The sequence below is a fragment of the Sminthopsis crassicaudata genome, chromosome 4, assembly GCF_048593235.1.
Source record: "Sminthopsis crassicaudata isolate SCR6 chromosome 4, ASM4859323v1, whole genome shotgun sequence".
Lineage (NCBI taxonomy): Eukaryota > Metazoa > Chordata > Mammalia > Dasyuromorphia > Dasyuridae > Sminthopsis > Sminthopsis crassicaudata.
The window spans coordinates 345,998,127-346,022,952 of NC_133620.1; the positions used below are offsets into that span (position 1 = coordinate 345,998,127).

Genomic DNA, 24,826 nt, shown 5'->3' on the forward strand with positions numbered 1-24,826 from the left:
TAGAGAATCCCATGTGTGATAGATAGGAACACAGAATCATAGAATCCAATATTCTATAATTGGAATCATGGAATGAGTATGCATTTCAGAAATCCTTTATTCTAACTCACACTTGAACAGAATTATCCTTGGAATTAGCCTTCTTTAAGTAATTCGCCATCTATCTTTGATTAAAAAACATCTGGTAATGGGGAACCCACTACATCATAAGTCAGCCCCTTCCATTATGGGACAGCTCTAATTGTTAAGAACTCTTTGCTTTATGTACACTTATAATAATCCTCCTCTCCAAAATCTCCGGCAATTATTTCTTTTTCTGTCCTCTGTGGCCAAGCAGAATAAAATGAATCCCCTTCCACATGATAGTCCTTCAATCACTTGATAATAATAATCATGTTACCTTTAAATCTTTTTTTTTAGATTTAGGTTAAACATCAACCATTGGTTCAACAAATTCATACTTTCCAGTACTCATCATCTTTGTCTCTCTCTGGATGTCAGAATGTCAATATCCTTCCCTAGCATGTGATATCCAGCACTGAATACAATACCTTAAATGTGGTCTAACCTGAGCATCATATAGAGGAGCACTTCATTATTGTACAGATTTTCTCTCTTAAAGTAGGTGCAGACTGTTAGCTATTTGGGGACGGCATGTCATAGGATTGAGCAAGATCTTGCAAATCACTAAAATTCCCTTATCTTTTTCCACAAAAACTATTGTCAAACTCTCATATTAAATAATTCTTTTTGTTTTGTTTTTTAACCAGAATGCAGGATTTTTTATTTATCCCCATTCATTTTTATCTTACTCAATTCATCCTATTGTTCTAGGTCAAAAATATTTTTGGTAGTCCTAGTGCACTAGACTTGGAATCAGCAAGATTCATCTTTGTGAGTTCAAATCTGGTCTCAGACACTAGCTGTGTAATCTTGGGCAAACCATTTAACCTTGTTTACCTAAATTTTCCTCATCTATCAAATGAGTTGGAGAAGGAAATGGAAAACCATTACAATATCTCTGCCAAGAAAATCCCAAAATGCTGTCAGAGAGTTGTACATGACTGAAGAACAACAATAACAAATTCGTTAGTTGATTATCCCTCCCAGCTTTGTGTCGACTATAAATTAACCAAGTGTAACATTTCTACATCCATTTACCTAACTTATCGACAAAGTAGAGAATGGGTATGTATGTCAACAAGTCAACAATCATATATTAAGGGTTTATTATGTGTCAGGTCTTGTGCTTAAAGCTAGAGATACAAAGAGAAACCCTCTACCTCCCAAGACAAACCCAAGAACTATATGGACATAATTACAAAACATTTCTCAGTCAGATGGAATAAAGTTAGATGGAAAAATAGTAATTGCTCACGGGTAGGCCAAGCTAATATAATAAAAATGACAATGCTGACTAACTTGATCTACTTGTTCAGTGCCATATCAATCAAACAGCCAAAAAATTATTTTATAGAACTAGAAAAATAATAACAAAATTCATCTGGAAAAATAGAAGATCAACAATATCAAGGGAATTAATGAAAACAAAAATACAAGGGATGGTAGCTTAGCAGTACCAAACTATTTTATAAAGTAGCAATCATCAAAACCATGTGGTACTGGCTAAGAAATAGAGTGGTAGATCAGTGAAATAGATTAAATGCACACAACACAATAATCAGTCTATAATAATCTAATATTTGGTAAACCCCCAAACTTTAGCTTCTGGAATAAGAATTCACTATTTGACAAAAATTGCTGGGAAAACTGGAAAATACTATGTCAGAAACTTGGCATAGCCTACATCTGATACCCAATACCAAAATATGGCCAAAATGAGTACATGCTTTGGGTATAAAGGATGATATCATAAACAAATTAGGAGAGCAAGGGATAATTTACTTATTAGATCTTTGGAGAAGGAAGAAATTTATGATAAAAGAAGAACCAGAGAAACATTATGAAAGCCAAAATGGGTAATTTTGATTACATTAAAGTTTTTGTACAAACAAAACAAACAGAAACAAAATTTAAAAGGAAGAACAAAGTTGGAAAAAAAATCTTTACAGCCAGTGTTTTGTTAAAGGTCTCTCATTTCTGAAATATATAAGAATAAATTTATAAGAATACAGTAATACTCCAGTTGATAAATGGTCAAAGAATACAAAAAATTTTCAGATGACAAAATTAAAGCCATCTATAGTCATATGAAAAATGCTCTAAATGACTATTGATTAGAGAAATGCAAATTAAAACAACTTCACACCTCTCAGATTGGCTATGGTGACAGGAAAAGAAAATGATAAATGTTGGAGAGGATGTGGGAAAATTGGGACAATCATGCATTGTTGGTGGGGTTGTGAAATGATCCATCCATTGTAAAGAGCAATCTAGCACTATGCCCAAAGGGCTACTGTGCAAATCCTTTAAGCTAGCAGTATCACTACTGGGTCTGTATCCCAAGGAAATTACCAAGAAGGAAAAAGGACCCACATGTGCAAAAATGTTTGTAGCATCTCTTTTTGTGGTAGCAAAGAATTGAAAAATGAGTAAATGCCCATAAACTGAGGAATGGCTGAACAAGTTGTGATATATGAAGATAATAGAATATTATTGTTCTATTAAAAATAATGAACAAGCTGATTTTAGAATGACCTGGAAAGATTTACACGAATTGATGCTGAACAAAACAAGCAGAACCAGGAATACATTGTACACAATAATGGCAAGAATCTGCGATGATCAACTATGAAAGACTTAGTTCTTAGTGATTCTTCAGTGATCCAAAGCAATCCTAATAGACTTTGGACAAAAAATGCCATCTGCATCCAGAAAAAGAACTATAGAGATTGGATGTAAATCAGTACATGCTATGTTCATTTCTTTTTTTCTAGTTTTTTTTTTTTCTCTCCCATGGTTTTCCCTTTTGATCTGATTTTTCTCTTCCAACATGATTCATAAAGCAATGTGTATTAAAAATAAGTAAACTAAGTGGGAAAAAAAGAGAGACTCTGCCTTCAGGGGGGTTACATTTCAATGAGGGAAAGCAATCTATAAAAAGTAAACTAAGGTGGGATAGAGGGAAGGTAATATCTGGAGGAGAAATGAGATAGACACAATGGAATGGAGCTCAAGACTATGGGAAGATAAGATTTTACCTTTGATATCAGCAAAAGGTACAGCCCAGATTCCATAAGGCATAGCTCTTTTGCAGAGCTGAGAGGGAACTACTGTTACTATACCCATAGTTTATTTTTTTTTTTTGTTATACTAGAGCTATGACCTCATTTTATTGACTAAATTTTACTTGGTACAGTGCAAATATGTGTATATATACCATGTCAAACCATTGACATAAAAATGGACATCATATAATAAATACATTGGGCATATATTTATATACACATTTACAGATAGGTATATATGCCCATGTATGCACATATAACCATGAATCTATGTGTGTATGCACATACTCCAATGGTGTCTCTTAAATAGTTTTTCATAGGCAAGCCCTCATTGGCTTCAACCTATTTACAGATCTCTACCATGCAGAGTTTTTTTAAAAAATTATTAAAGCTTTTTATTTTCAAAACATATGCATGGATTTTTCAACAGTGATCCTTGCATAGCCTTGAGTTCCAAATTTTCCCCTCCTCCCCCACCACTTCCTCTCTAGATGGCCAGTAATCCAATATATGTAATACATGTTAAAATATATGTTAGCTCCAATATATATAAATGATTATCTTGCTGCACACACAAAAAAGATCAAATCAAAAAGGAAAGAAAATGAATAAGAAAACAAAATGCAAACAAACAACAACAAAAACAGTGAGAATGTTATGTTGTGATGCATGCTCAGTTCCCACAGTCCCCTCCCTGGGTGTAGATGGCTCTCTTCATCACAAGATTATTTAAACTCAATCATCTCATCGTTGGAAAGAGTCACATTCATCAGAATTGTCATACAATATTGTTGTTGCCATGCTACACCTATAGTTTAAAAGAAACTTTCACCACCCCTTATTCTTCCAATACCAAGGATACTGTACCAAGGTTACCTGAAGGTAAACTACTCCCCTTCTCCAATTTCCAATTCCTCTTCTTCCATTTTTATTTACCACAATCCTACTGCTCTCATCTTCCATATCTGCTCATTCTACTTCTTCCATTGTAGTTTTTGGAATCCCTGTTCTAAATTAACTTCTCCATTTCAGAACTTTTCCTACTATGTTTCTTCCATCTTCTAGTATTTATAGATCTTGGTTCATCTCAGGAGACACTAAATCCCAGGTCAGCCTTTCCAGTATTCAGCTCACAATTCATCTCCCTAATATACTTGATGTTCTTTCAAAAGTCAAAGTCTCCCAATTCTTCAATCTCATTTCCCATGATCTACTCTTCTGCATACAACTACATAGGGGGGGATGGCCACACATCTATAATTTTTCCATTTAAATGATGAAAAACTCTGGAATTCCCTTATGCGAACTCAACTTTCTATCATTCTTCCTCTCTCCTTAAGCCTCATTCCTCCTAAATCCATTCTTTGTTTTCACCTTGACTTTCAGGCCCCTCAGTAGTAGCCCTCTAGGGCCATCATTCTTGATCTGGCTTTATTATTCTTTTGTAGTCATCTCAGTTTTACAGATAAGTTCAATGTTATGGACAACCGATTTAGAGATGGAAAGGACATTCAAGGTCTGCACTGACCTACTGAAATCCACACCTTATCAAACTGAAACCTTGCATTGTTCCCATCATGTGTCTCCTCCATTCCTGTCCCTGCTCCCATGCTGCTTTAAGAAGTCACTAAATCGCACTTTCTGGATCCACTACATACATACATACATACATACATACATGCATGCATGTTTTCTGATCTCAAATGACGTACTGATCACAGAGTCAGAAGACTTACCTTCCTGAGTTTAAATCTGACCTCAGATACTTACTATAGGACTCTAGGCAAGTTACTTAGCACCATTTGCCTCACTTCCCTCATCTGTAAAATGAACTGGAAAAGGAAATGACAAAGTCCAGGATCTTTGCCAGGAAGACTCAAATGGGTTCATGAAGAATCAAATATGACTGAAAATGACTGAACAAGAAAATTTGAGAGCTACTTAAGGATTTTCTCCAACATATCCTTGTCCACTCCCCTCCAAATAGCCCTCATATTCTATACCAGAATGATCACATTTGATCAGTACTGGTTTCTGTTCTTCACTGTTGATTAATGTACTTTAATTTTGTCTTTTCAATCCATCTAGAAGTTCTTTGAGATTCCTTCTCAACACTCTATACTTCCAAATTTTCAATTATACTCAAACCCAACTAGCTGCAAGAGATTCAATGTGTTCAGGGTGAGAAATGATAGTTCAGCATCTAGGAAAGGGTGTAATGTTCTGATAGTCTCTCAGTTGTAATCCTTCTCTTGGAGGAGGTTTCTTTTCTGTATAATCTTTTCCTCTATGAGCAGGTTTCTTGGGAGGCTTCTGGAGCCTCTAGCCAGCCTCTTCTTCTTCCTGAATCCTGGCTCTGAATCTCCGCCAGCTCTTGTCCTTCCCCAGTCCAGACTGCTTGTCCAGGCCCAATGTTGCCTCTTTTATCCTCCCAGAGTATGGGCGTGGGATCATACAAGGGCTTCTGGGAAGAACCACTTCAACCAATGAGCTTGCTTCCTCCTAGAATTCCTAAGGTGTAAACTCCCTTAAAAGGCCCAAACCAAAGGTCTGAGCCAGAGAACTGTCAAGTCAACCTGAGTTCTCACCTTGTAATTGTCCAGACAACCTGAATTCTCACCTTGTCACTGTCCAGACAATCTGAGTTCTCACCTAGTAATCCTAACAAAAGGGTGCAGTGCAGTTTCAGGTATGGAATCCTCAGTTTTAATGTTATGCTTAATGTAAGGAATGGGAACTCAATATCAAAGATAAGGAGTTTGTTTTCATGGTTGGAGCTTGGTACCAAGAATTGAAAATCCACTGGCATAGAAGGGGGCTCAGTGTCAGGATGAGAACTTTTTGCCATTGTCAATGTGAAGGATGGGTACTTTACATCTACAATGGAAGGGTTCAGTGTCCAAGAAGGGAGCCCAATGTCAGAGATGGAGGAATGGGATTCATGTCATTGATCCAAGAAAAGTAGAGCTGGAGTCTCTAAGGTCAGAATTGGAAGTTTTTATTTGTATTATACTTTGGGACTTCATCCTTCTCCCTCCTTCTATGACTCAATTACCCCTCTGGGGTATAGCAAGATGAAGTCCCAGAACACACTTGACAACCTCAACACTGTTCCTCTGTACAGGTGAGAAAATGGAAGCCCAGGGAGGCTGGCCAGCTATTCCAGTATCTCAGTAAAGTTCTTTTTCAAACCCACATAGCAAACAGTACTTCATTGTGAGTATAAAAGGGAACCTAGCCAAAGAGCAGAAGGAGTGCCATTCTAGGGATTTGTATTAGCCAGCTAAGCTGATATCAATACCTTAGGTGATCTAATGATGTTGGTAGAGGCACAGGGTGGAATAGGAAGGAGACCTTCCCCCCATTACAAAACCAAATCCCTCCTTCTGGGGGATCTTTCCTTGCAATCATTGGTCTCACTTCACTTTGGGTGGGGAGCTGCTAAGAGATTGGTCTCCAGCTTGTCAGATAAATAGGGCAAAAAAAAAAAAAAGAGCAAGAGACTGAGAACCCCAGAGTTGAGTGAAGCAGGCAATCCACAGAAAGGTTCAAGGCAGAACATTCCCCCTGCCTCTATTCTTGGACATTCAGCCAAAAAGCCAGGAGCCTAGAGAAAGAAGGGGTACCTCCACATTGAGCCAAAAAAAACTGAACATCAATCACCATGCCCTCCTGTCTCGCCTTGTTTCTCCTAATGTGTCTGTTCCTGAAGGTGGTTGGTGCTGAGACACAGGATCCTGCCCCTCGCTCAGAAGATGAGCCCTGGTTGATCTTGAGCCTGAAGGTACTGTCAGGAAAGAAGGTTGGGTTTGGGTGTCAGGGCCAGGTTATTGTGACCTCTTTTAGGGGAATTTTGGAGAGAGAAGTAGAGAAGTAGGAAAGAGTATGTAATACCATGGAATGAGGAGGGGCAATGAGAGAGAACCCTGCCCTGGTCTTGACATTATCCCATTTCCTAGGTTCCCCAAACCAGAAGTGCTATCTGTGAGAATAGTCCAGGGATCCACCGTGGTAGAATTTCTCTTGACCTAGCAAGCTTTTACTCTTTAGTCAATGTTCTGTTGTATGCTCTGGAAGAATATTTTGGATCTTTTAATTCTCTCCCCTTTGGCAGTTTGATGACAACAGATACCTCAGAATGTTTGGAAATGCATAAAATAAAACACCTGGGATTCAAAGGAAAATAGTTCTCAAATTTTCAAAAGAAAAACAAGTTGAAAAAAACACGTTAAGAAGGGCTAAATGGGAATCTTACCTGTCTAGGGATCTAGAAGCTGTGTATATTCGATTCATTCAAAGGTTTCAAGAGACAATTTCCTCACCCTAGAGCAGGAGTTCTTAAGCTTGGATTCAGGGACTTCTTGGACAAATTTCATCAAAAACACAGATGGAGGTAGGAAGGTAAATGATATTTTTAACCTCACTAATCTAAAATTTAGCCATTTCCTTCAATTATTTAATAACAACATGATTCTGAAGCATCCATAGGCTTCATCAGACTGCTAAATGTGTTCATGACACAGAAAAGATTCATAACCCCCATTCCAGACTCAAGCTTCTTAAACTGTGGTTTATGACCCCATATGAGATCACATAACTGACTGGGGGATAGTGAAATTATGATTTATTATAAGAAAATGTTTCATTTGTATATCTATTTTATATACCTATATACATAAAGATGTGTCAAGTTAAAAGGGGTCACAGGTAGAAAAAGATAAAGCAACCCTGGTCTAGAGGAACCCAATTCTCCCTCAAAACTTATTTATAGGGGACTAAGAGAACAAATCCTTTGTATTTCAATGGTGTTCTAAAGGAGGCTTGTGTGTGTCTGTGTGTGTGTGTGTAAATGAATGTTGTATCTGGATGTTGGTGTTGTGTTGTTGCTACATGTATAGGCTTGTGTGGGGCGGGGGGTGTGGGTGTGTGGGTGTATGTGTTGAAAGGTCAAAGGATTATTTAGGGACTTTGGAGATCATACAATCCAACTCTTAGTTTATGGATGAAGAAATTGAAAGCTAGGTCAGTAAAATGATTGGTCCATTATCATGATGATATTAACTGGATTCTAAAACTGGGTACTAAGTGACAGTTCTCAATATATGTCCCCTGACCAAATATATTGCTTCTACTTCAGGGTCATACTGCTTCTATGTGTGGATTTAAGTTTGCAATGAAAATATGGTAGATAGAAAAGTACCTTAAATAGGAAGGCTTTTAACAGAGGAAGAACTTACATCATCTAAAGTAAAAACCTCAGTGTTTTCTTTCTTGGACTGATTGCCCATTAGCTTCCTCTGACTTTCAAACTAAACACTCTACAATGGACATTTTAGGTAGAGCCACAAGAAAGAAAAAGGCAGAATCTCATTACTCTCTTGGGGAAGGCAAAGGCAGATGCAGATGAATAATAAGAGTCCAGACTCTAAGCTTGTTTGGGAAAGGTATATTTTTGGGGAAATAGCAAGAAGTGTGAATCAGGGAGAATTTCTAGAGCTCAGGAAAAAGTGGAGAGCAGGGCAAGAAAGTTTATCTAAATTTGTCTAAGACCTGTATCTTGAAATATTTGCTCCAAAAGCAAAACTGAGGCCATAAACTATGCTCAATCTAACTTTTTAAAAACCAGAATACTTTGGGGGAGGCCATCTATAAGGCAGGGTAAGGTCAAGTTAAAGAAAAACTTAACCTTCAACCATGTAGAGAAAAGTAGGTCATTTGGTACCTTCTCTTTTTAGATAATTCTTGCTGTTCCAAAAATGAACTCTTCATCCTCTTTGCTAAATTCTTTGTTTGTATCTCCACAGGTTGCTTTTAGCACCCACTAAACCTGGCACCTGCCACCAATGCTCTGATCACTTTATTCTAGTTACAACTCTAGCTAAACCTAGGTCCTCTGCATTCTAATGAAAGAAAAATTACTACAGCTGCTAAAAGCAAAATGAGATTGAGGGAACAGTCCTACTAGGTCCCTAGAACCTATAAGTATAGTGAACTTCTAATGTTCTATATGCTAAAGTAAAACCACCAGGTTGATAGAATAAAAAAAAAATTTAAATAGGTCAGCCATGTATTATATAATTTCCTTATTTTTCTAGTTACTCTCAGTTTCTTTTAAGTTTCAATTAAAATCCCATCTTTTACCAGAAGCTTCCCCAGCCCCTCTTAATTCTAGTACTTTCCTTCTGTTATTTCCTATTTATCCTAGTTTGCTTCTTTGTATTTATTTGCATGTTATTTCCCTATCAAACTGTAAGCTTTTGTCTTTTTGTATCTCTAGTGTACTTATAGTATATAGTAGGTGCTTAATAATTGTTTTCTGATTATTTGCTTTATGTAGCTCAATTATATTGAATATAGCAGGAAGGAAATTGGGATCAAGAGTTAAGAGTTGTAATTGTTGCTGTTCAGTCATTTTTTAGTCATGTCTGATTCTTTGTTCCCCATTTGGGGTTTTCTTGGCAAAAATACTGGAGTGGTCAGCGATTGCCTTAATTTGACAGTTCATTTGATAGATGAAGAAACTGAGGCAAATAGGATTAAGTGACCAGTCTGGGCTTCAAATAAGTAGTAATAGTAGTAGTCAAGAGGGGGTTACAGGTACGTAATTCTGCATATATTGTCAGGTGAGGTCATTGTGTCCATTGACCTTATTTGTTTTTCATTTTTATTAGGCAGAGATTCATTATCATTATTATTGTTGTTTTTGTTAGATGTGGACCAGTATATCTAGGAATGTGTGATATAAAAACAAAAGGCAACAATAAAGCATGTTTTAAAAAAATTTAAGTAGCATTATAATATAGTGGAAAAGAAACTCAGTCAAATAGAGTTAAATGATTAGTTTGGGAGCATTGTAATACAGTGGAAAGGAAACAAAGTCAAAATAAGGACCACTTTGAGCTCCAGAGAAGAAATATAGAAATACCACCCTAAATAGTAGTAAAAAGGTGCATAATTCTATATATATTGTCCAATGAGGTCATTAGATTTGTTTTGCATTTTTCTAAGAGAGAGATTTATTATCATTATTACTGTTGTTGTTGTTGTTAGGTGTAGACCAGCATATCTAGGAATGTGTGATGTAAAAACAAAAAAAAGTCAACAATAAAATTTGGTGGTTTTTTTTTTTTTTTTTTAATTTAAGGAGTATTGTAATATAGAGGAAAGAATACTATGGAATCAGATGAGCCGAATTCAAATCTTGGGCTCAGATATTCATTAGCTAAATGACTTTGAGCAAGACAATTTCTCTTAGATGAAAAGTAGATGAAATGGATTAGATGGTCTCTAAGGTTACTTCCAGCTCTAAAATTCTATTGTTTTACCAATTAGGAGATTTCTTCTGAGTCACAGAAGATTCATGGAACCATTCAGTATTCACACTGGAACAAACCACTCCATTTTCTAAGCTCATCTTTCAAGGATTAGCTTTTTCCCGGGGTTAAGTGGCTTTCAAAGAGCTCTTCACAAGTGGGTCCAAATCTCCAAAGTGACTTTTCAGGTTCCCTGTCTGGCTGAGAAACTGCAGCCCTGGAGACAGATGGATTGAGGCTGACGTTCTTTGGGAGGAGACTGATTGGAAGTGACTGAATCAGCCCAAGGCTTAGAAAACATGCCACTTCCTCATCCTGGGAACTATTCAGGAGAAGACAGGCTGTGAAAATCAAAGGTGGTTTATATAACCCACTTCCTCCGCCCCCCCCACTCTGATGTGATCTCCACTGGTCAGTGGCAGTCTCTCTCCGTTTCCCTGATACTCTTCTGGCACAGGCTGGATCCCTCCCTTCAAGACTCTCCAAGGGGTAATCAATCCTTGTCTTAAATATCATCAGAGGAGGTCCCCAGCTAGGGCGAGTCTTGAGACATTTCATGATTTTTTAGAGCTAGAACTTAAGAGGCTATCCAATCCAACTTTCTCATTTTATAGATGAGGAAAATAGAGCTCAAATGAGATTCACTTACTCTCCATTGCTGAATCCCTAGCCTTCTTTTTCTACCTTTTCCTGGCCTGAGTACTTTCTCTAGTCTCTTTTATATGCTGTCTTCCCCCATTAGACTGAGGTCCCTGAGGACAAGAACTTTCTTTTTGCTTGTGTTTTGGATACTTAAAAATAATTAAACTATTTTTAATTTGCTTTACCTATAGATGCTCTCAAAAAGCTTTTTTTTTTCTTCTGAACCTCTGAACCCATCCAAGATTTTATCTTGGGGTTTAATAGGTAGATGTCTTTCTTAACGTTCAGGGTTTAAACCAAAACCAATATGATTCTAATTGTCTATCAATAGGTCCTAAGCCAAGTCTCATTTAGTCATTGTTTGGGTCCTGATTGACTCAGATTAAATAAATAGTAATGATTTCTGCTTTGGCCAGAAACCCTGAGAGTCTTCCCCTCTCAGATTCATTCATTTATTTTTTTAGTTTGTTTTTTTTGTTTTGTTTTGGTTTGTTTTTGACTAGCTGAAAGAGCTAGTCTTTCTTTGCTTCAATTGCTACCTAGCCTTAATCACTGAATGGGTGGGGCCTCAGTCAAACCTGCTGAAGATCTTAGCTTAAAAGGGCCAAAGTCTCCCATTTCATCCAGGGCCATCTCCTGTCATCTCGATCTACTGTATCTACCCACTCGACCCAAATGACTCTGGAGGGGAAAGTGAGGCAGGTGACTTTGCCCAGCCCAGGATGCTTACTTACATCCAATTCATTCTCCTGTCACAGCATCACCTCCCGGAGTCATGTCCTCTTAGAGAACAAAAGACAAACAAAAACAACAATAACTTCTGATACTTAGCACAATGCTCAGCCCATAGTAAGTATTTGATAAATGCTTGCTAACTTGACTCACAGGAGCTAAGCAATTTCTCCAAGTCACACAAGTAGTAAGAATAACTAGGATTTAAGCCTTGACTCCAAACTGTATTCTTTCTACCATCTACTAGCCTAAGGCTAATAAATGGGTTCCACAGGCCTCCCTCATATTCTCTCTCCCCAAAGGTGATCCGTAACTTCTGGATAAGCAGGAAGTTGGGAGAATCTCAGAGATGAAGAAGAATTTGAGCCCATGTCACTCATCAGGAAAGAGAAACTAGGATTTGAAGTACAGCTTTGGGATCTGTCAAGGATCAGAACAGTTATTTATTTTATGTCTCAGACTCCCCTCCATCTTATATCCTTAATTTGGGATCCTACAGGAAGAGAGTAAACCTGGTCTAGGTCACCTAACAATATGGCAACAGCAACCGTAACATGAAAGAATCGGGGCTGATATTAGAGAAGAAATCAACTGGTGGAATGGTAGAAGGGGAGGGTTATACCAGACTAATCTCCTTAGCTCATTCTTCTTTGTCAAGGCTAGTTTTAGATCCCTCATGACGTAGGGAAAAGTATCCGGAGTAGGCTTCACTACTAAGGTTCCCTAACTAATGGTTACCATACCACACTTGGCCATCAGGAAGGCCTGGAGTCAAATATCATCTCATCACAGAGTACCTTTGTGCATGGAGCACAAATATCACCTCATCATCTCAGCAACACGCCGCTGTGTGATCATTGGACAAGTCACTTAAATCTCTCTGTGTTTTTGGTAACTCTATAAGACTATAAATTAGAGGAAAGGTGCCAATCTGCCTTGGAGAGGGAATTTCCTCACCAGGAAATCCCTAGATCAATGAAATCACAGGTTAAAAAGACAAACAACCACCACAGAGTTACTATAAAATGAGGAGAATAACACTACCCAGGGTTCCTGGCTCACAGGTATGTGAGGTTGAAATAAGCTAATGCATATAAAGCACATCTGCACATTATAAAGTGCTTGTGGAAACTCCAGTTGTTATTATTCCTTTACCCTCGACTCATCTCTTGCTTTTCTAGGAAGGAGAGTCCCCAGGGACTTCTTTCCGGCAGTTGGTACAGGAGGTGAAGAGAGGAAAGACGGGACAATTCTATGGACTGATGGGGAAACGGGCAAGAGGTGAGTGGGCCAAAGGGCCATGTAGGGCTGGTTTCCTAAATCTATGTGGCTGAATGATGAGATTCTGGGATAAGAAAAGAGTATAAGCAGCTAGGTGACGCAGTGGATAGAGCACCTGAAGTCAGGAGGACCTGAGTTCAACTCTGGTCTCAGACACTTAACACTTCCTAGCTGTGTGACCCTGGGCCTCAGCAAAAAGAAAAGAAAAGAAGGCATGAGAAAGGCACCAGGACCCCAGGGTCACCTCTGGTCTTGCAGAGACTTTTCATTTTTAACACCTAAAAACAACATGGGCTGAAGTTGAGACTGTAAAATGCAATAGTTTGCACAGACTAGTGGCACCAAACTCAAACCAACTAGGAGACACTCAAAAGCACATGAAGATCCCCATGGACTGTGTATTGACTTATACAATCACATTTTGATATTATTTATATTCTATTGTATTTCTATTTATTTTATTAAATATTTCATAATGACCTTTTAATCTGCTTCTGTGTTACACATCCCAGACCACAATATCACTAGTATTGCCTGGTATATTTGTTGTTCCATCATTTTTTCAGTTGTGTCCGACTCTATGACCTCATTTGGGGTTTTCTTGGCAAATATACTGGAGTGGTTTGCCATTTCCTTTTGTAGCTCAGTTTACAATTGAGAAAATTGAGGCAAATAGGATTAAGTGACTTGCCTAGGACTACACGGTTAGTAACTAATAATAAATGCCTGTTGACTGACTGACTGATTTGGATCACCTTGAGAAGTAGTGATACTAATAATCCAAAGTAGTGATAAAAAAAATTTTTTTAAACCCATGTTCTACATGGGCTTTGGGAGTCAAAGACCTCTCTATTAAAAAACAAGTCTTATTTCAATTCTACAGAATAAGAGACCTATTTAGCATGCACTTTGAATGACAGGAGAAGGACTTGTGTTCCAATGCTGGCCCACCACTTATAATGCTGCCTGCCTTTTCAATATCAGGTCTTTGAAGACCTCAATGTCATCATTCATAAATAAAATAAAATGGAATTATATCAGAAAATCTTTTAAGTCTTTTCTAGCTCTGATTCTGTGATTCTCTGAGCCTGCAGGCACTTGCTCTGTTTCACTCAGACAAACCTTAAAATGTACCTGTACCCCCTGAGGCTGTTCTCCCCTCACATTTTACACACTGAAGAAAAGTCAGCCTAAGAAAGCTAAATCCTCTCATTTCACAGATCTTAGGACAAGAAGAGCCTTCCATAGGCTAGCTGACTCAGTCCCCTGCTTTCAGGCCATAAAGGTATTATTAATCCCTATTTGGCCCATAAGATAAGGAGCCCAGAAACCTACAATGAAGTTATAAAACTCATTAATGGCAAAATTAAAGAGAAAAGCCATGTTTCTCATCTCTCCAGGAAGCACATGTTACTCTACATTGTTTCCTCTAGCTAATAAAGAGGAATTTGAATTTCAGTTTCTCAATAACAACTGATCTTGATTCCTATATCCCTTTTAGATTTGCAAAGGGCTTTCCAAACATCTCCTCTGAGCCTCAAAACTCTATGGGGTCAGTACTACAGGTATTATCACCGTCCCCATCCTACAGATGAGGAAATTGAGGCTTGAGAAAGTGTGATTTGCCCATGATCACAGGATTTACAAGTTTTTTTTTTCTTGTTTTCTTTCTTTCATTTCTTTCTTTTTTCTTTTCTTTTCTTTTCTTTTCTTTTCTTTTTTTTTTTTTTAGGCATTCCAGCTTAATTGACTTATCCAGGGTCACATAGCTAGTAAGTGTCCAAGAAAGGATTACTCTATCCACTGGGCCACCTAACTGCTCAGTTTGTAAGTTTCAGAGGCAGAATTTGAATACAGCTCCCCCTAAAACCCTGTCTAGCATGCGTTCCATTATAGACTGACTACAACACCTCTCCAATGTCTCTTCTAGCTTAAAATCAGATAATCCACTTATAAATAATATTTAGCTTAAAATCAGATAATCCACTTATAAATAATATTCACAGAGTCCTTGTAATTAGGATTCTGGGGAAGAAATTATAGGAGGCAATGAGACCACCTTCTCCCCACTCCACTTCTCACCTCTCCATATAACCTTCTAAGAGGAACATGGGGGAAGACTTTTCACAAGGTCTGAAGTTCATTTCTCTCTCTTTACTTCCAGGGAAGTCACTGATCCAGTTAGTGAAGCACAAAGGTAAGTAATACTTATACTATTCCCCTTGGTGGCTTCTTTCTAAAGGTCTTCCTCCCCAAAATACGTAAGACTAGAGGAGAGGCTTGCTCCCACAGCCCAAGGCAGCCCGCCAGGCAGGTCTGCTGTACAATGGGTGGAGCCATCATCACATTCTTGACCACAAACTTCTTCCCTAGAAAGGCTGGGTTTACTAAATGAGTAATGATGGAGGGGTTAAATCGAGATCCAACCAGTATAGTGAAAAATGTATTGTATGTACCTAAAATCAGGAAAGAGATGATATTGAATGCTTATCTCAGACACTGACTATATAATCATTGGCAAGACATCAATCTCTTTCACCACATTTTTCTCATCTGTAAAATAGGATCAAATGAGATGAAAGAAAGGTGGGGAAGGAAAGAAAAGAAAATTTAGTACTGTCACATGCTGGGGAACTGAGAGGGCTCATCATTTAGGATTTAAAAAGTAGAGATGCAGTGATGGTGAAATGGGAAGAGGCAAAGAAAATCCATTTTTGTTTATTAAATTATGCTATATATTATACTATATATTAAATATATCTATGTAATTTTTAAAATCCAAAAATATTTTTTAAAGAATAATAACCATAAATGACCCAAAAAGTCATTTATTCTTCTCCTCTAAAACTCTAGAGAATCAACAAGTCATTTTTAGAAGGTACAGGTCTCTAGCCCTGTCACAGTTCCCAAGACAAAAGCACTCTTTCTGTCATCTAATCCCCATTAGGGGATTCACATTAGGACACCAAGAAGACATATCTATAGGCCTCAGGGGGAGAACAACTAATCAAGGTGGGTGACATTCCCCTGCTGATACCCAGTACAGCTCAATAAAAAAGCCCCTTTAGGTTTTCAACCCAAGGAAATAGACACACTTCTTTCTCTAAGACACCAAATAAATCCAGGATATGTTGACCAATGTCCTATGGCTCAAACATCTGCCACCTCTGTTTCCTCTTTTATCTCCCAGGTAGTTGTGAGGATAAATGAAATACTAATTGTGAAATGCCTGACACATAGGAAGCACTCTGTAAATGTTATTATTTCCAAGGCAAGTAGCTCTCACTCAAGCTCTGACCCTATTTGCCTCTGTGAGACTCCCCTTGAATCCTTTACAATGGCAAATGAGGGATGAGAGCAAGTGGGTGAAAGGAGAGAATAACTGGGCCCAGTTGTAACAGCCGGAATACACCCTTGCTAACTATAACATCATCTCACTAGTCTACCTTACTCATATATGAAGAATTTTGTACCTATGGAGAGATTTGTACCTATGGAGAGACCTAGTTGAGAGAGAACTGGAAATGGAGGAGTAGAATCACAGATCTGTCAATTACTAGCTGTCTGAGAAAATCACTCATTTCTATGAGTTTCAAATTCCTCCTTAATAAAGGATAATCCTCCCTACTCTAAAAGGCATCACAGAATAGTGTAAAGAGAGCTAACTTCTATGTCAGGAGGACCTAGGCCCAAACCTTGATAATTAATTGGGTGTTCTTCGATGTGTTATTTAACTCCTTAGTTGCCATCGTCAATTAACTTAAAACTATACATTGCAGCTAAGTCCCTTCAGTTTCAAAACTGGAAGTATTCTATAATGAAATTACTGCTCAAACCAAAAACAAATGTTAAGGATCAAAAAACCAAAAACAAACTATCTTGCCCATTTCACAATGTGGCTGTTCCAAGAACCAAAGCACATAAAAGTATGTAAAGTAGCTTTGTAAATTCTAAAACATCATATGCATGTCAGGAGTATTTTTGATATTTGAAAAAAGAATCCTCAATATATCTAAAAAGGTCCTGAAAAAAGAGCCTAAAATTTTACTATTAGAGATTTTCTTTTGATTCTCTAGGGTTTAGATCTCTGCTGCTGCCTGTTTCAGGGTCTGAAATTTTGCCGTAGGGTTCTTTCTTTTGATTCTCTTGGGTTCTCCAGGAAATGCAGGGATCCCAAGGCAATTCCTAAGCAGAATTAGCCAACATATTGGACATGGAATTGGGAAGACTTTGATTTGAATACTGTCCTGGGAAATGTCTAAGTGTATGACATTGGGCAAGTCCCTCAACCTTTCTAAATCTCAGTCTCATCTGTAAAATGAGGATACTAATAGCACTTACCCTTCAAAGGCTGTTGTGAAGATCAAATGAGAGGATGAATATAACAAGCTGTGAGAATCTTAAAGCACTATATAAGTGTGAGTTAAAATGATTATTGTGATTGTGATTAGAGTACGTGTGTCTGCTTGGAAATATGAGATGTAAAGGATAGGGAGGGGAAGAATAGAAGGCTCTCAGACAAACTTCACTAACCTCACAATTCTACCTGGAAGTGGATTCCCTGGAGAATCTTAACTTCAAAGATTTTAATCTGAGTCTGGCTTTTCCCCACCACACAACACTCATCACCCTCCCAACCTATTTTTCTCCAGCCTCTGTTCTGGGTGCCAAGGGAGGTAATTCCACTAATGACCAAGGCAAATATTTTTAGGAAGGTAAATCTAGTAAGAGAACAAAATACTCTAATAATATGTACTTAAGAGAGAAATCATCAAATGTCATAACTAAAAAGAGTCTCAGGTTTAAGTCCCATCTATAAATGATCAAAGCATCCTTTTAAGATATCATAGAAGGCATCCTAAACTTAGATAGAAGGAGTTTGAGGGATTAACCAGGGTATGGGGATCATATGGAGACCCCTCTATTACATTAATTCTCATACCTGAGCTAACTTCAGTTTTACTGGAGTCCCCTTTTCCCCCCCTCTCCCAAGAAGCTTGAAAATTCACATTAGATATGAATAGATGAAAATCACTATATAACCTACAGGTTCAATAACTAGAAGCTGACATGGGGTTTATGGGGCAAAGAGCCCTGGACTAAGGAGCAAGGACACTTACTTTGAAATTGTCTTTTGTGTGTGTGTGTGTGTGTGTGTGTGTTGTGTGTGTGTGTGTGTGACCTTGGACAAGATATTCAAGTTTCTCAACCCCCACATTTCTCAACTATAAAATGGGAGAGTGGATCAAGATCATCTCTCAAGTCTTTTCTACCTCCAAAATTCTATGATTCCAGAAGAAGAGGAAGAATTGTCACTTGTAATCTTTTTCAATTTTTTTTCAGCCCTCTCTGAGGATTGGGAAGATAAGGACCAAGTGCCAAGAGTGGGACTCTTGACCCCACACTATGAAGAATGAATGCTCTCCTATCCCCAATCCCCCTATATCCGGAAATCTGAGGCCAATCCTTTATTCATGTCTGCCAGCCTTCCAGAATCCCCAAATACAACACCCCACTGGCATTTGACACTGGCCTTGCACTGACACCAAACTGACTGTGTCTTTTTTGGAATATATGGTATTCTCCTGTCAAATTGCTGCTATGTTAAAATGTGATGACATCTTGTTGGACAGCCTGCTTTTTTCTTTCAACATCCTTGGGGGCTTCTCCCTTAGGCACAAGATCTGGAGGGTTTGGTGTCCGTTACCCTAGCTTTAACCTTTGCCAATTAGTTTCATTTGCTTTCACCTCCTATGTAAAGGCAATAGAGTCTCAACTCTGTTTCCAAGGAGAAAGGTAAAGAGGGAGCTCAAATGGCCTGGATATTCTGGATATCTAACTACTCAGTAGCTTGGCAGACTCATATATGTCATACATTTAGAGCTAGATGAAACCCTAGAAGTCATCTAATGGAACCTTCTTTACAAATGAATAACTGGAGTCCAGAGACAATGGCCAACCCAGCTAGCAAAAAGTCAGACATCCAGGTGTCTGCCTTACAAGTCTAGGTGAGCCTGGTTAATTTTGAGACCATGTTAGGCCCAGTAAAAAGAGAATTACTATATGATTGGCACATTCAGAGGAGAGTTCTGAATCTGATCAGGGAGACCATCCCTTCCTCCTGTCTCCATCCTGGTAGGGAAGATTGTCCCTAATCTCAAGGACCAAAGTGAAATGACAGTTCCTGCCTGTCAGGGAACTGCTAATCTAAGAGGGAAAAACTATACTCATGAAATAACTCCAAAACACATAAGGCAACAACAAGAGCAAAAGGGTAGGTCCCTTCCTTCCAAACCTGGTTGAAGACTCTCTTCTTTCCAGGCAATCTTCCCTGTTTCGCCCCACCCTGTCACTTAAGACCTCCATACCTGTGCACTCAGTTGCCTGGAAAGAAGAGAGTTTTCAGCCAGGTTTGGAAGGAAGGGAAGAATACGGATCAATGACGATAAAAGGAATTCTTGTGATAGGAACAGTGTAAACAACAGTGCAGATGAAAGAATGAATAAGACACATAGAGAAAGATATAAAACAGCCAGAGGCCTTGCTCTCCCTAGAGTTATTGGTCCCATGAAAAAGCAACCCAGGTGTTCTACTGCTTCCTGCCTTGAGATGACCATCAACCATAAACTCTAGGGTGGAATATAGCTGCATTCCCTTTCCCCCAATATTGAGATGGTCAGAAGAGTAATCTCCAGCCACCTAGACTTTTGAGAGGTGGTTTAATACTGCCTCCCTTCTGCCTTACTGGCTTCTCCTTCAAATCAAGACATTGGGCTGACTGGAACTCAGAATCTGTAGAAAGGGAACTTCCTGATTTACATAATGACTTAAGCAGGACCTAGGGCACCAGGGAGATCATGGGTACAACTCCTGACTGGACCTGGTAACTTCAGAGAAACCCCAACTTGAATCCCTAACCCTAGCTAGCCATCTCAAATGTGCTGTAGACCCTGAGGAGGCCTGGATCAAAAATGGGATGGCACATTATCATTTGCTCTTACTGCTAAGAAGACACTCAAAAACATGACCTGCTAAGAGGATCATGATTGTTATTTTGGCATATGAAAGATACTAAAACCAGTACAATAAATCTTTGTCTGCTTTCTTCATGCCCAGCTATATGTTTATTAGTAGGCATTGTGTTGTGGACGAGAGTGAACACAGAAAATGTATTCTGACTTTGAAGGGTTTACAATTTAATTAGGAAGAAAAGGTTGAATAGAGAACTAAATGTGGCAGGATAAAATAAATTGCAAAATAAAATGGAATACAAACAAGAAGTATTATTCTTTATGTTTATTATGATTCATGGATTAACTAGTGCTGTGGAGAACTGGGGGGAGATATAAAGGAAAGGAAATTTGAGCTAGTTCTTAAAAGACCTCTGGGATTTAAATGAGAGAAGGGGGGCATTTTAGGTAGGGCAAAAGCATGAGCACTGACATGCATAGGAGATAATGAAAAGACCTGCCTCACATTACAGAAGTATATTTTGTAGAATAATATGAAATAAATTGAGCAGGTAGGTGACACAATAGATAAGAGTACCAGGCCAGAAATCAGGAAGACTCATCTTGCTGAGTTCAAATCCAGCATCAGACATTTAATAGTTTTTGATCCTGGCCAAGTCACTTGCCCCAGTTTCCTTATCTGAAAAATGAGCTGGAGAAGGAAATGGCAAACCACTCCAGTATCTTTGCCAAGAACTGAAGTGGCTGAATAATAGTAACATGAAATAAAATTGGATAGGAGAAACTTAATTTTTATATAAATATTTCATGGGATCAGATTACTAAAGGGCCTTCTATTTGAATATCAGGATCAGGATAAGTAAGAACTTTGGACTTGAGCCAATGGACAATGGGAAACCATTTCTAATCTTTGAGCAAAGTAACAGAATATGATCAAAGTGAGGTCTTAGGAATGAATGATTATTCTGCCACTTTGCTTCAATGACATCCAAAACAAAGCAGGAAGGAATAGATGGAGAAGTTCTAAAGCAGAAAAAAAAATTAAGCAAATCGAAAAACAAGTCAGAAACTTGTCCTCTCTCATCTCAAAGGTCCCTAGTAGACAGATAGAAACGAGAAATAAGAATTGTTTCCTGGAGCAGGTTGGGAGGAGTGTTTCTGGACTGAGACATTGATTAATTCAAGGTAAGAGATTAAAGCCAGACAAAAGAGCTTTGAGAAGTTGTGTCTGGCAAGAGTAGAGGTAGTGGGCTGGGGTGGAGGGCTTATCTCCTTACTGGTAAAGTACAAAGCCCAGAGCTGAGCTGACTCTGGACACACTTTGCTTCCCATTACAGGTAGCCAACTAATGGAAACCAGTCTTGACACTTCCCTTGCATTTCCCTGAATTAAGACTTAGAGATTTAGAAGAGGTTTGGCATACAAGGCATGGCTTTAAGCCACAAATGACCACACACTTGGCAAGGCCCACTGCTGGCTGCCTGGGAGGTGAATTGCTTGTCAGACTGTAGTTGTCTATATTTGATCTTAAAACATTCGGGAGAAGTAGTGGAGTTCAAGTTGTGCAAGAGCCTGGGCTATTTTCTCTATTGGGCACAAATAAACTACCTCTGCCCCAAAACAAAGGATGACACGGCACTGTTCAGCTTTGGTATATGTATTGCACAAGGTGGAAAGAGGCAGGGAGTTAGTACAAAGAATAATTTTTTATCACAGTGTCCTCATTTCTTCCTTTTCTCTGGGCATCTGTGTACCTTCATTAGCACTTGGTAGAGAATATCGAAGAGAAGATGGACAGTGGGACTGCCTCTACCAGCAAGGAGACTCCTTCCTTTAAGTCTGATTTAAGCAACATGCTGTATGGAGGGGAAGCCAAATGAGATCTGTTGGGCTTTGTTTTGTTCTGGTTTTTCAGTATTAAAATTCAATGGTTTCCCAACTCCGAATTTCTAGGCTAATAAACTTTAGTACTTATCAAGTGTCCATTACTTAACAAAGGCTTTTCAAATTTTACTTCTCCCTTGTTAAAGTTTCAATGACCAGTCCAAAGCCAAACAGTAGCAAAGCCAGGTCTGAAATCCAGGGGATTCCTGCCTTCTTGCTTAGTACTTTCAGCTAGATACTAGAACCTCCCCTCAAAACTCAGTACTGCTGCCAGTTTGACTTCTAACTTGATAATTTCTCTAGAAACAACTGTTGGTGATTCCAATAGACTTGGGATGGAAGGTGCCATCCACATCCAGAGAACAGAACTATGGAGACTTGAGTGTGAATCAAGGCATAGTACTTTCACCTTTTTTTGTTTACTTTTTTTTTTCTCATGGTTTTTTCCTTTTTGGTCTAATTTTTCATGTACAGCATGGCAGGTTTGAAAGTATGTTTGAAAGGATCGAACATGTTTAACCTCTATTAGATTGCTTACTGTGTTAGTTGGGAGGATAGTGGAGGAGAGAGGGAGAAAAAATTGGAACACAGGGTCTTGTAGAGGTGAATGTTGAAAGCTATCTTTTCAAGTATTTGGAGAAATAAAAACACTATTGCGGGGGAAAAAAAGCTATTGGAGGGGGTAGTAAAAACTAGTGGAACAAGCCCTAGATTTAGAACCAGAGGTTCAAATTTCAGTTCTGCCACTTACCTATATTTTGAACAAATCATTTAATCTCTCTTGGCCCTATGTTTCCTTGGCTATGAAATGAAGGGGTTGGACTATATTATAGTCCTGTCTAGCTCTGAATCTACAATCCTAACTATTCTCAGAAGACAATCAAAGAATGAAAGTCACCTTTTAAAATATACACATCATAATAAATAGCATATAGAAATGGAAGGGATCATTCTCACCAAGATCTCTCATTTTGCAGAGGGGAAAACTAAGACCCAATAGATTATTTATGGTAAAGCTGAAATTTGAACCCAGATCCTAACTCCAAAACTAGAACTCTTCTCACAGCATCACATTTTGTCTTCCTCCTGAGACAGACAACTTTGCAGGTTTGCTTCTCAGTAAATTTTAAGGGATAATAGTTTTGTGGTTTTTTTCCCTGTGCTCATTTAGGAGTGACATGTAAGCACTAAGGTCAAGAAATACAGAATGGATTGTGAGGTGGACCTTCTATATCCACATGACATGACAAAAACCAAAAATAAACAAAATATATATAAATATATATATATATGATGTAGTAGTTTCCAGGCAACCCAGTGCAGTAGAAAGAACAATGAATTTGAATAAAGTTGGAATCTCCAGAGCAGAGTCCAGAATCAGTTCAACTGATTGGAGAGGGAGGGACAGGGAGGAAGGGAGACAGAGGGAGGGAGAGGGAGAAGTAAAGGAAGAGGAAGTGGAGGAGAAGGAAAGGGAAGGAAGGAAGGGGAGAGGGAAGGAAGGAGAGGGAGAGGGAAGGGGGGAGGGGGAGGGGGAGGGAGAGGAAAAGGGAGAAGAAGAAAGGGAAGGGGGAAGGGGAGGAGGAGGGAAAAGGGAGAGGGAGGAGGGGAGGGAGAGAGGGAAGGCAAAAGGGGGAAGGGAGGGGAGAAGGAGAGAGAGGAGGGAGGGGGAAGAGAGAAGGAGTAGGGAGGGGGGAAGGAGAAGAAAGGAGAGGGGCAGGAGAGGAGGGAGGAAGAAGGATAGGGAAAGGGAAGGAGGAAGAAGAATGGGAAGGGAAGAGGGGGGAAGGGGAAGGAAGAAAGGAGGGAGAGGGAGGGAGAACGATCAGGGCTATATGTTCCCCTACTTGCTGAATACATCACTTTGCCTTGTCTCATTAAAGCAATTAAAACTAGTGCTTTATTTGGAATAATGCAATAATATATAGAAGAGATCAAATGGACAGACCCCTCACAGAATCCAAACAGCTTACTTTCCTCCTGAAAGACTTTACTTATAGGTCTAACTTACAAATCTCACTTTAAGTCCTTGAACTCTGGTGTACTGGAAGTTCTAAACTAGTTATCACAACGACAGAAAACTTGAGTTTTGATTGCCACTTACCAACTATAAGAAAGGCAATTTCCCTTCTTTAGACCTATTTTCTCAATTGTAAAATGGAATCTGAATAATTTTGTAAGCCCCTTTTAAACTCTAACATTCTATGACCTGCAATTAAAATCTCTGATTCTTTATATGAGGAACACTCATTTGCAAAAGTCACTCTCATGCAAAAGTGAAGATGGTACCCAGTTCTGAAGATGGCAAAAGGAGATGAAAACCCCACCCTAAAAAAGCTATGAAAAACAGATACAGGACGCCCAGAGATGTGACATACAGACCAATAGTAGTAAAACTACTTTTCAAACATGTCCCTCACATCCCAGCATCAACAGAATCTTCTTAGTCCATATCAACAAGCAGCAAAATTTCAAAAGACTTGGGAGAGAAAATGCCATCTGCATCAGAGAGAGAAGTATAGAGATTGAATGTGGATCAAAACATAGTATTTTCACCTTTTTTGGCTTTTTTTTCCTTCATGTTTTTTCTCTTTTGTTCATGTTTTTCTTCCACAACATGACTAATATAGAAATATCTTCAAAAGGATTGTACATGTTTGACCTATCAGCTTGCTTGCTGTCTTGGGAAGGAAAAAGGTAAGGGAGAAAAAAAGGAAAAAAAAAAAAAAAAAACTGGAACTCAAAAGTCTTATAAAAATCAAAGTTAAAATTATTTTTATATATAATTGGAAAAATAAAATATTATTGGAATTTA

General features: G+C 38.5%; 1 protein-coding gene across 1 annotated transcript; it reads left to right on the plus strand.

Moving 5' to 3' along the window:
- The first annotated feature begins 6,852 nt into the window (after positions 1-6,852).
- On the plus strand, positions 6,853-18,664 carry TAC4 (tachykinin precursor 4). The gene is made up of 4 exons (XM_074264758.1): positions 6,853-6,972; positions 13,057-13,156; positions 15,321-15,353; positions 18,500-18,664. Exons 1-4 carry the CDS (start codon positions 6,853-6,855, stop codon positions 18,571-18,573), a joined length of 327 nt encoding a protein of 108 aa, XP_074120859.1. The 3' UTR covers positions 18,574-18,664.
- Positions 18,665-24,826: the final 6,162 nt, after the last annotated feature.